Here is a 13,179-nt window from a genome sequence, read left to right as displayed (position 1 = left end):
GGCTATTTTCTGTATTTCTGAATAACTTTATTAGAATTGATCAAATCCGGCCTGGGCCATGGCTCAGTGGTCCAGGCACCTTGGCTGGCAATCCAGTCTGGCAGCGTGCCGCGGGTTTGACTCCCAATCCCGACGGCCTTTACTGCATGTCTTCCCCCCATCTATCTCCCCATTTCCTGTCAGCCTACTGTCTGTCCCTCCATAAAAAATATAAAATAAAAGGCAAAAGCCATAAAAAAAACATCCGTCCACTCCATCAACTCTATCAGTTCCATTAACTGTCGTGCCCCTGACAGTACGTTTTAACAGCGGGCGACCGCCTGTAAACACTTCTTGGGCAGCTTCCATTAGCCCATTTAGGCCTGAGATCAGATTCTAAAAATGTCTTCTACATCCTTACAGTTTTCTGAAAAAGCTATGTTTCTATGTCAGTCGTTCTTCGATTTTTCAAAAATAGCAGACCTACAAGCTCGTAGCGCGCCACTCGGTGGCGCGCTATGAGCTTGTAGATCTGCTATTTTTATTTGTTTGTGTGTGACTCTTGTGTGACTCATGAGTACCAGTAGGGGCGCTGTTGTGCCAGAAACAGAGACAGAGAGATAGTATTGCACTGTTGCCTGCTAATGAGAGACATAATGCTAACACCAAAAGGGGTTCCCGCCCAAAATGGGTTAGAATCACTGTGCCGGGCCGGCCAGGTCACAGGCGAGTAACAGGTGCATCATTATTGGTTCTCTACCACCTGAAGCCAGACACCGATCCGTGGGGCTGCCTCGCCGACGACACCTGAGAACAGCCCCGAGGAAGCGAAATCCACACCGCAGTCCATCCAGTTCTAACTCCCCCGCCCCAAAGTACCCTCCCATGTTGCACCTGTCCCTTCATTCCTCCTCACAGTGCTCCTTAGTACAGTACCTGTGAGAAAGCTTCGGATTGGACAATGCCAGCTTTTTTTCAAAAACCTTTTGTGGGCCTTGAAGCACAACAGGACCTTTCTAAAACGATCTGTTTGTTACCCGAGAGGCACACTAGTATCGTGTTTGTAGCCCCCTACTTCTATAAAAGGACAGGCATTTGTTTTTTGAGAGTGGAGGCTGTTTTCTCAGGAAAATTCCAATGGACGATTGCCAATAAAATAAGAATATGAAGTGATTTTACTGATGCCATAGATCTAAAAAGGTACACAGATTAAATGTATTACTAGTGCGACTAGGGCGTATCCCTTTTCATTCTGGAGCTAAAATTCATCGTAATAAAACATGACATTAGTGCACCTTGAAGGATCCTCTTTAAAGTCCATGACAAAAGGCTAGCTTCTTTTATGAGCCTGGGAAGAAATTAAAGTATCCCATGCCCCCACTTACAATAATTCTCCAGCCCAAGGTTTCAGCCTGACTTTATTGCCATGTAAATGTCTGTATCGTTCTACCTTGCCTGGCACGTCGTGAAGCCACGATTTGTATTTGCTCGTGCGAAGGTGTGTCGCATGCCGGAAATACGCCGACCTACAAGCTCACGGCGCATCGTGGACGCAACGCGCTCTGAGCTTGTACATCCATAAGGTGCGGCACCCTCGTGCGGCGGTAGCATAAATTAGGCGTAAGGGTGTGGCATTCTTTCTCTGAACACTGGAATGGGAATGGCCTCGGCAGTGTTTAATAGACATTGGCAAACACCTACACGACCTCACTGACAAATACCGCGGCACTAACAAGCTGCAGTGATGAAGTATTTCCCATACATGACACAGAAGAATCTGGAGGACAGATTGTATCGTAATACTATAAGAAAAAGCTTTAATATAAACACAATAAAATAACCAGTTGTCTTATAAGTGGACAGTGAACAGTAAGACATCTTTTTTTCCCCCTGTGTTTTGCATCGGTCTTGTATTACGGGTATCATAGCAGGAAACTGTAATATTGTTAAAAGCCAATAGCTTTCGGAAGAGGGGTCGATAGGTCGTATTTCTCCCGCAGTATCTCCACTGCGGGAAAAAAAGGGGAGATTCCGACTAAAAGGATCTCCGAGAGCCACCCAGCAGACATGCTTTCCCTTTGTCTACATCAGCTCCTTTGTTTAGTGACTTTAAAGAAGAACAGCACACACACACACACACACACACACACACACACACACACACACACACACACACACACACACACACACACACACACACACACACACACACACACACACACACACACACACACACACACACACACACACACACACACACACACACACACACACACACACAAAGGTATGCTTGCTTCATAGGAGGATCGCTTTTCCCCACAGACTGCAGTGCTTTGTTGTTCTCGGAGCTTTGGGGCAGAAAGTGGACAATGGCACATAAATGCAATCTGAGAGACTCAACTGTTCTCAGAAACAGCCCCCACTGAGCGACCAGGATGCCAGTGGTAAAAGAGCATCAAGGTGTGGTGGTGCAGTTGCCATAGAAACTAGTCTACACACTATGTTATTTGTTCATTCAATGGGAACTGTCACTGCAGCGTGTGACAACTAAAGACAGTCAGGATTGATTGAAGCCTGGAAACTTTGGCACACACACACACGAATGGGAGCTTAACAAACGTAACAAGAGCTGGTTATAAAGAGCTACTAATTAACTAGTCTCGCGAGACCAGACTGTTGGCTCACGCAATTTTCAAACAGATGTGCACTGGAAGTGCTGCAAATTAAATAAAGCCTCCCCCCTAACGCACGCACGCACGCACGCACGCACGCACGCACACACGCACCGTATTCATCGACAGAACAAGAAAAAGAAAAAACAAACAAACGACAGCTTCCTCTTCTCAACATTTATAGGGCAGAATTACAGACTCTCTGTAGCATTCGAAGCTCGTGCTAATTCACCGCAACCCTCGTTACGCTGTACTCATTTCAGCTGAGTACAAAACTAATGAGTTGGTGTGTTTGTCAACAGACGGTTGATACCCCTCGGAATGATACGCAATCAGAACATTATGCACACCTGTAGGTTGCAGGGATTAAAGCAAAATCTGACTGAAAGGTTTTGTTAGGCCCAATCTGCAATTTGTGAAAAGGTGTGAAAGCAACCCCCTGCCTCACATGTGCACACGCACGCACACACGCACGCACGCACGCACGCACGCACGCACGCACGCACGCACGCACGCACACACGCAAAATTAGGATGTTTTGGTATTTGTGCTGTCCTACATACATCCAACCAGTTGAAGAATCCACAGAGTGAGGCTTTAACCTTTGGCTTTATAGAAGATATTTGCTGTATAGGGCTTGCTTTTAACAGCGACATCGGCGAGGGTTTTGTCTGTGTGTATAGTGTGTTGTCTTTGTGTATAGTCTTTGTGTATAGTGTGTTGTCTGTGTGTATAGTGTGTTGTCTTTGTGTATAGTAGACTTATAATCAATCGCGGCAACTGAGAACTTTTATCCATTTTAGCCGGTTGTCTTGTTTTCAAAGAGACTCACCGTCGTACTTGGGATGCACACGGGGGGCATACGCTCCAAATTTGATTAGGACGGCGGTGTCGACTCCCTGGCGCACCCATTCCACCACATGTTGCGCGGCAGACACTACCAGGTCTGGGGGGGAGCCGCATTCCAGCTCCACCACGGCGCCCAGCGCGCCACGCACTTCTGACCTCAGTGCTAGGCTGATACTCGTGGTTGCTGTTGGGAATATAATTAGAACTGTTAAAATGGAAACAGAATTTAAAGGGATAGTTCAGATTTAATTTAACTAAAAGCTGTATGAAATACTTGCCATTAATATAGTGGTTGCAACTGTATTAATTGATTGCCCGAGTCCCGTGGTTCTGCTCTGGTTTTGGTGAAATATTAAGTAGTTCCGGTCATTTTGTGGGGGGCACAGGGGGCCACGCATTAAAAGTAAATTAATCCACAAAACTAATGTCATCATTTTGACCCCTCTATCACACGAAACTATGTTTTTTGTGTCCATATCACTGCGACCAAAAAATAGTTCCATGTGATAGGTGGCGTTAAGTTTTGTGAATTAATTTACTTTTAATGCGTGGCCCCCTGTGCGTGTGCCCCCCACAAAATGACCGGAACTACGTAATATTGACCAAAATCAGAGCAGAACTACCACCACTGGACTCGGGCAATCAATTAATAAAGTTGCAACCACTATATTAATGGCAGTATTTCATACAACTTAAGTTAAAAAATCTGAACTATCCCCGAGTTCTTCGATCGTGAAAGCATACCGAAATACACATTTCTGATGTCACAGGAACGCAATATATGTATCCAAATTCAGCTATGGAAATGGAAAAGTCTTTGGTGGAAAAAAAAACTTACAGAATAGGCAGAAAACAGCAACCAGAGCAAACATTTGGAAGCTTGTCCTTATTGCTGGTCCCATAGCTGTCAGTCAAAGGATCTGCAGACAGTAGACCTGAAAGAGAGAAAGAGGAGACTGTCACATGCAGATATCCCAGTCTGCAGGCGAGAAGACATAAGAGACACAATGGAAACATGCATATATCCCAGCCTGCAGGTGCAGAGAGCCAACTCTGACACATCTCTATGCCATTTAGACCTGAGCTCCATTCTACAAATGTCTTCTAAATCCTGACATGTTTCTATATCAGTGGTTCTCAAACTATTTCATGTCAAGGACCCCCCAAGATTATCATGTAATTGGCTGCCGACCCCCATCTGAAAATATGTTGTTCCGGCAGGGACCCTCCCAGTAGCAAAGATTTGAGTTAAAAACTCGCTCTGTAACAATATATATTCAAAGATTTCAGGCACATTTTCACGATTTAAAAAAAATAGCAGATCTACAAGCTCATAGTGCGGCACCGAGTGCCGCGCTATGAACTTGTAGGTCTGCTACTTGTAGGTCTGCTATTATTTTTCAACAGCTAAAGCATAACATAATACTTAAAACACCAAAAGGGGTTCCCGCCCAAAATGGGCTAAGCTAGGGGATCTGTGGGCTGGGCCCTGTCAAAAGTTTACAGACAAGTATTGAGAAGTGTTAAGATTTTCCAATAATTGAAATTCATCCCATGTCATTACACAAATGGGCAAACCACAGCCTCCCCCAGCCAGAACCTCCCCAGCCCCTATAGCTGTTTCTGAGAGAAAGTGTCATAAATGTCACATAAATCTTCAGAGAGTCAAGTGTGGACAGACATCTTAGTGTTTTATTTAAAGGTACATCAACGAAGTTGCTAGCTGGCTCTCTCAGGAGACACAATGCTCAAGGACAGATAAGCTGATGTGATGCTGGCATATAGACAACATTAAAGCATATACACAATACGGTAGCCAAGATGCAACATTTCAAAACAATAAAAATGTCTGCTATCACGTGTCGGGCCGGTAACTAAAGTTCCACAACTCCTGTTAAGGAATCAGTCCTGGGCCGTTCCTGGGGCAATGCAAAGCAGAACAATGCAACGCAGTGCAGTGCTAGCCTGGTTAATAAACCAGACCGAATCAGCCGTTGGCAAAAAAAAGTTGCCTACCAGCGGATTACGGTCTGGCGAGGCTCAGTAGCACGCCTCTTTCCTACAGCAGAGAACAGGTCGGACCAATCGGGACACGGTATGCAATATGGGCGGGCTTTGGTACAGTGACGTTCAATGCTTGAGACTTTTGACTGACAGTAGCTCTGACCAATTGCGTCAAAGAGAAAATGTTCCCCGGGAAATGAAATCCAAGTGGAGCCAGCCCAGACTGATATACCGCGACAGTGTTGTGTGATATTAGTCTGGCTTATTAGCCAGGCTAGTGCAGTGCAGTGCAGTGCAACGCAAAGCAGAACAATGCAACGCAGTGCAGTGCAGTGCAACGCAGAACAATGCAACGCAGTGCAGTGCAGTGCAACGCAAAGCAGAACAATGCAACGCAGTGCAGTGCAGTGCAACGCAAAGCAGAACAATGCAACGCAGTGCAGTGCAGTGCAACGCAAAGCAGAACAATGCAACGCAGTGCAGTGCAGTGCAACGCAGAACAATGCAACGCAGTGCAGTGCAGTGCAACGCAAAGCAGAACAATGCAACGCAGTGCAGTGCAGTGCAACGCAAAGCAGAACAATGCAACGCAGTGCAGTGCAGTGCAACGCAAAGCAGAACAATGCAACTCAGTGCAATGCAATGCAACGCAGAACAATGCAACGCAGTGCAGTGCAACGCAGAACAATGCAACGCAGTGCAGTGCAGTGCAACACAACGCAACGTTGCATTTATTGCACATAAACTGAACTTTCTTTTTAACCACGCAAGCCCTATACAAAGCGATCTACAAGAATACATCGCAACGCACCATATTGAGAGCATATAGATCTGCTATTTTTTAAAACATTTGAAAATGTGTGCCTATAATACAATCACATGCGCCAAATAGGTGGAGACGTCGGCTACATACATAGTTGCCGAAACCAATGATCAACAATACCGATATATTGGTCGTGCTGTAATTCTTCTGACACTGTATCCTGCCTATTTTTTTGCCCCATGTGTACATTATGTACATTGATGTTATCCAGAAAATGAAAGGCATACCGGCGTAAATGCTTTCAACAGGGAGTGGTCTAATAATCCCATCAGCTCACCAACCACACACTGAGTGTATACCCCTTGGAAGACTTTTACTACACACCCCTCATATATATTTTTTAAACTAAGTTAATTACACACCCACTGAAAGACCAAAGGCCATTTTCAGATGGCACGGCCATATAGCCTGCTGACCAAATCCCACCGGGCACGTTCCAACGCGTGTGGACACAGGCCCCATGCTGTATGCTCTCCCCAAGAGAGAGCTGCTATGAGGGCAGAGGCAGCATAGAGAAAATGTTGGTTTAACAGGTACTTAACCCGTTTAGGCCTGACGTCGAAATTTAAAAAATGTCTTCTAAATCATGTGGTTCTATATCAGTGGTTCTCAATATTTCATGTCAAGGACCCCAACAATTATATGTAATTGGCCGCCGACCCCCATCTGAAAATATGTTGTTCCAGGGGACCTCCCGCAGAAGCAAAGATTTGAGTTAAAAATGTAGGCTGTGAAAGAATATATATATATTCAAAAATAGCAGACCTACAAGCTCGTAGCGCGGCACTCGGTGCCGCGCTATGAGCTTGTAGATCTGCTATTTTTCAATAGCTAAAGCATAACATAATGCTAACACCAAAAGGGGTTCCCGCCCAAAATGGGTTAAAATACAATCCATGGCACTGCATGAAATCATTGTTAAGAGCGCCGCATAATTAATACACGGTAGGGTGATGACTAACTCGGATGAAACCGCTCAAAAATAAATATTGAAAGATTAAAGTTTAGCTGTAATTACCTTTTTATATAATTAGACACGGTATAGAAATCGTCTAACGTTAACCACGTGTTATACTCTGAGGATCTTGGGAGTTGAATTTACACTGACAGGATTATTATTAGGCTAATTATACTAGAAGGTTGTGACCTACCTACTACTCTTATTAAAGTCAATTTCATCAATTAGATATTGTAAAATGGTAAATGGTAAATGGTGCATTTAGCTGGATTACGTCCAACAGCAGATATAAACAGTATAAAATAAAAAATTTACTTTTTTTCCTCCTTTTTTTATGCAAAAATAGCAGGTGTACATTACAAGCTGCGTTGCGTGTTGCGAGACTGTAGATCAGCAATTCTTTGCACGAAAACCCCAGCATAATATAAAACAAGTGGTTTTTAAGTGGTTAATCATCACTAATCAAATGAGTCAATTAACCAAAAAAAACAACAAACGTAACAAACAAACAATAAAACAAAACCACGTTTCTCGATTATTCGTTTGATTGAAAAAAGCAATCGAAAGAATAAATAGCTAGAGTAAATAATCGATAGTTGCTTTATTTGTGGTGCTGGTCGTGTCCCACGACGTCTGCACCTCCTAAATGGCCTCCATGCTGTTAGCACATTCTGAACGGGAACCCCTTTTGGTGTTTAGAGCATTATGTTATACTTTAGCTATTGAAAAATAGCAGATCTACAAGCTCATAGCGCGGCACCGAGTGCCACGCTACGAGCTTGTAGGTCTGCTATTTTTGAAAAATCGTGAAAAATGTAGTGCAAATCTTTGAATATATATATTCTTTCAGAGTGAACGTTTTTAACGTTTTTTGCTTCTGGGAGGTCCCTGGAACAACACATTTTCAGATGGGGGTCGGCAGGCCAATTACATATAATTTCTGGGGTCCTTGACATGAAATATTGAGCACCACTGATACAGAAACATGGGTATTTCAGAAAAGTGTCATGATTTAGAAGACATTTCTTTTTTAATTTCGACGTCAGGCCTAAAAGGCGGCCAATTACATATAATTTCTGGGGTCCTTGACATGAAATATTGAGCACCACTGATACAGAAACATGGGTATTTCAGAAAAGTGTCATGATTTAGAAGCATTTTTTTTTAAATTTCGACGTCAGGCCCAAAAGGGTTAAAGAGCACATGCAGCACGGCCTGGGGCGCAGTTGCAAAACAGGCCATATCTGTTCACCCCTAATCATCAAGCTTTTTATGGGCTCTTTTCATTTCACGGCTACTAGGGCAAAGTCTGAACCAGTGGAAACACAATTACATAGGTTGTCAGACGCTGCCCAATCTGTTTCTATACACACTCCTCTCTCCTCTCCCCCACGCCTCAGTAAACAGCAGATTTGCAGAAAATCAAAGTGAAAGTCAGAATACCCACTGCAGTGGTGGCGAGGCTGGCTGAACCTTTCTAACCCATCCAGGCCTGACCTCAACATTTAAAAAAAAAATCTTCTAAATCCTCCAGTTTTCTGAAATAAATATTTTCACGATTTTTCAAAAATAGCAGACCTACAAGCTCGTAGCGCGCCACTCGGTGGCGCGCTATGAGCTTGTAGATCTGCTATTTTTCTATAGAGGGTATGCGCGTGACATCATCATCAAACCCGGAAGTTATGCAGGAATGCCTAATGGAGTGGCAAAAAACTACTTTCTGGCCTTGACAGCCCATACATCCAAACAGAAAAGTCCTATCTGATTGCATTAAACAACATTAAACAATGTTAAACTCACTTTTCCTGTTGCTTTGCCACTCGATGTGCCATTCACTTGAAGCATGCGCATACTCTCTATAGCTAAAGCATAACATAATGCTAACACCAAAAGGGGTTCCCGCCCAAAATGGGCTAATATCAACAGATGTCCAACCTTTTGTTGTGCCCTCCAGTGTCATTGCAGGAAGTGCCCGTATATAGAGCTAACTGTACACTGCAAGGCTGCTGCTGTAAACACATTTCATTTGAATTTGGCATCAGTCGCTGAGTGAGTATGAGTCAGCCAAAAATGAAGAATGAAGTCACGGTAATGTTTGAAGAACTCAAGTCTGCCATTTCCTCTTATCCTCACAATGTGGGTGAGGATAAAAGCGAGCCTGCATCTTTAACATGTCCAGTGTAGCCAAGGATGAAAGAGTTGACTGTATGGCGTATGCATTACCTACAGACGTATGTATGCATAATATGATGTATGCGGGGCGAGCCCACACATGCCAGCACGCATGCATGCACGCATGCGCACACGCACACACAGGCACACACACACACACGTATGCACACACTGCAGACAGACAGACAACATATTTCATGGAGGCTGGACAATTTACAGATTTACAAAATGCAGTGCACTGAAAAAGTAAACTTCTCTGGGAAAAATAACCAAAGAAACACAAACGCAAGTGCACATGCAAACGTGTGGCACGCACCCGAATCGTGCACACGCACGCACACGCACCCACACACACACACACACCTAAATTACCCCAAGCATCTTTTCTGCATTATGTTCATATCGGCACAAATCGGATAACATGTGATATCGATATAGGCCATCCGTGATAGGCCGATCTTGGCCAATAAAGTCAGCCGGTCGATATATATCAGGCAGCTAGGCTCTTCTCGGGGCGACGGTGGTTCAGGGGTAGAGTGGCTGGATGGTAACCGCAAGGTTCGAATCCCGGCTCCTCCTGGCTACATGTCGAAGTGTCCTTGGGCAAGACACTGAACCCCAAATTGCTCCCGATGTGCTGGTTGGTACCTTGCATGGCTTCCGCCGCCATCGGTGTATGAATGTGTGTGTGAATGAAATGCACAATCTATGTAAAGCGCCTTGGATAAAGGCGCTATATAAATGCACCATTTACCATTTAGGCTCTACAAGAAAGTGGCCCGTATTCTGAGGGGACCATGAATTTTAGACTTACAAGTCTAGACTAGAGATTGATGAAAGTCTCCCAGCTTTCAATTGCAAAAAAAAACAAAACGGTGTGGAAAGAAGCATGAAGTAAAAAAAGGAAATACTGCATTGCAGAACTAATCCCCCAAGTCTTTTGGATGGCGCTTCATTTTGGGGCAGTGACAGGATTACTTTCCAAAGCAGTGGGCGTAGGTTTGTTAGCAGCTCGCCGCTGTTCTAGCAACATCCTTGCATTTTAGAAGTCCCCGGAGGCATCAGTAGGCGGACATCGTCCTGATCGTCTGACAATGCTAGATTACGTCAGACTAATGGGCTTTCCATTTCTTTTCTTTTTTCTTGTTTTGTTGTTTGGTTTGGGTTTTGGAATAATTGGCCGTTGGATGGACCTTGATATGGCACTAGTATACAGTCAGTGTATGACAGAAGAGAGGAGAATTACATACTAGAAACATGGTGCCGAAAGCAATAAAGCATACAATACATGTGTGTATGCGTGTTGTGCAGAAGCATACACAAATGCATGCGTTAAGTGTGTTGTGCAGAAGCATACAATACTGTGCGTGCGTGCGTGCGTGCGTGCGCGCGTGCGTGCGTGCGTGCGTGCGTGCGTGCGTGCAGAAGCATATTTTACAAATACATGTGCGTTAATGATGTGTGTTGTGCCTGCCGTGTTAAGAGAAGAGGATTTTGGAAGGAAATGGGCGAGAGAAAAAGAAAATACCTTGTTAAACTATGAGCTACTAGAGGAGAGACAGACATTTCTTATTTCTTTATCATTACATCTGGACCAGAGTCAAAGGCTCTGCCACCATAGTGTGCTTGTTACAGGTGGAACTCTCCAACCATGGTAACGCCTGTCTCTACAGGCATGGTCCCACTCGGATACTTCTTGGCACTAACACAGACGATCTGCCTATGAACACAGACAGCAAACACATTCGCTACACTAAAAACTCTACTAAGCCTGTGATATACTTGGTTGAGCATTGTGTCGCGTACCCGAAAAATAGCCACATCTACAAGCTCACAGCACATCATAGACTAGAAGCAGGGGTTCTAAACCTGTGGGTCGTGACCCCTCGGGGGGGGGTCGCCAAATTATTTTGGGGGAATTTAAAAAAATTAAAATAAAATGTTTTTTTTTTGCAACTGAATGGCCGGAAAATGGAAATTAAGAGTTTACATAGTATGTGGTGCATGCAAGGTTATTTTGGCGGTCAGTTTGTATTGGTGGTGGGGAGACGGGCGGGGCGGGGCGGTGGTCGCGAGACAGAAACTGATTTAAAACTGTGAGAGAGCAATAGCCCGTTTAGCAGTAAAGCTAGCTCTACTGCTCTACTTACTAGTTACTATGGAGATTTACATTTTGATTAGAAAACATACATTAACCACTTCAATCCCATACATTTCGCTTGTAGATTGGCTATTTTCAATAGATTTTCTACACATTTTGAACTTGCGAAATGGGACATTCTGCAATATGAATACTTTTGAATACATTTTCAATTCCGTACTTTTACTTGTAACGAAGTAGTTCTAAATTGCAGTATTGGTACTTTTACTTACAAACAATTGAGTAGTTTTTACACCACTGCACTTTTTCTATTTTATCAAAAAGCCACAACTTTTTTTCACCTGGCTGTTCCACGGACATACCAGTCAATGAGCAGGTTAGTGTCGGTATAGTGTTACTGTGTTAGTGGAGGGTATAAAATATTTTGTCTGATTTGTTTGTTGTTGCTTAACATCTGATTTGAATGCCTGACGTAATGCTTTGGCTGCTAGAAAAGCAGCGATTACTGAGGTCATTGGCTTCAGGAAGTGGGTCATTGACTTCTCCAATGCCTCAAAGTGCTTGGCTGAGCTTAATGTTATCACTTAACACGTCAAAAATTAAGATTACATTACAATAAAATCATATCCTTTATGATCTCCTTTATTTGTGTAGCAATTTCCTACTGTATGTGCTTCACAACGTCCATGATTGTCATATTCTATACTCCAAGGATTTTCACAACATTCTAGGGACAACAACTAAAGGGAACTCCACAGTCTTCATGCTCAATGTATTTTCCTGAATGATACAGTTGGGTGCCACCGATATTGTCCCTTATCATTTGACCCATTTAGGCCTGACCTCAATTTTTTTTTAAATCCTTCTAAATCCTCCAGTTTTCGGAAATAAATATTTTCACGATTTTTCAAAAATAGCAGACCTACAAGCTCGTAGCGCGCCACTCGGTGGCGCGCTATGAGCTTGTAGATCTGCTATTTTTCAATAGCTAAATTATAACAATGTTTAAAACACCAAAAACTGTCCTTTTGCGCAGATCACGCAAACTTCAGCAAAAAGAAAAGGACAATATCGATGGCCTCCAACTGTATGCCTTTGATATGATTGATATGATGTGCTATGAAAAGGACAGCTTGCTCATGTGCTTAAAATAAACTTTCAATTACTCCATAAAAAGGTGTATAAAGCTGTTTGCCACTGTACAAAGATTACACATCCAGAGGAAAGAGTACACTATACAACATATTCTGACAAACCTTGGCAACTCAAGTGGCAGCGATGATTCCACATCCATTGCTTTAACCACTTTATCGAGCTATGAGACAAAAAATAATATAGCAAATATGTTATACTGATTCTGCAATGAGTGCAATCAATGTGTAGCAACAGCTGGTGTTTAAGGCAGGTGTATAGTCTGGGGAGAAGACAATTATTCTTCCAGCCAGCCATGCTGTGGTTTGTGGTTTGCTGAAATAGGACTACACTTCATGTTTGCATAAAATAGTACTTTTTTTGAGTGGTGCAACCACTCCCTTACGGAGCTATGTGTGTGGGTGGGTGGCTGGGTGCGTCTGAGCATGAAAACAGCATGGTTGTTTTTCACCACCTGTACGCAACCTAA

General features: G+C 43.5%; 1 protein-coding gene across 2 annotated transcripts in view; it reads right to left on the bottom strand.

Moving 5' to 3' along the window:
• Positions 1–13,179, bottom strand: part of igsf9a (immunoglobulin superfamily, member 9a) — a 77,657-nt gene that overhangs the window by 62,532 nt on the left and 1,946 nt on the right. For both annotated transcript variants that reach the window (XM_079524517.1, XM_079524518.1), the window contains exons 2-3: positions 4,339–4,435; positions 3,484–3,684 (exon numbers count right to left, since the gene is read on the bottom strand). In XM_079524517.1, the coding sequence (XP_079380643.1) occupies positions 3,484–3,684; positions 4,339–4,402 (265 nt within the window). In that variant the 5' untranslated portion in view covers positions 4,403–4,435. The remainder of the gene's footprint in view (positions 1–3,483; positions 3,685–4,338; positions 4,436–13,179) is intronic.

The sequence above is a fragment of the Electrona antarctica genome (genome assembly GCF_951216825.1).
Source record: "Electrona antarctica genome assembly, chromosome: 16".
Lineage (NCBI taxonomy): Eukaryota > Metazoa > Chordata > Actinopteri > Myctophiformes > Myctophidae > Electrona > Electrona antarctica.
Note: the sequence above shows the minus strand (reverse complement) of the source record. Positions and strands in the feature narration are given on the sequence as shown.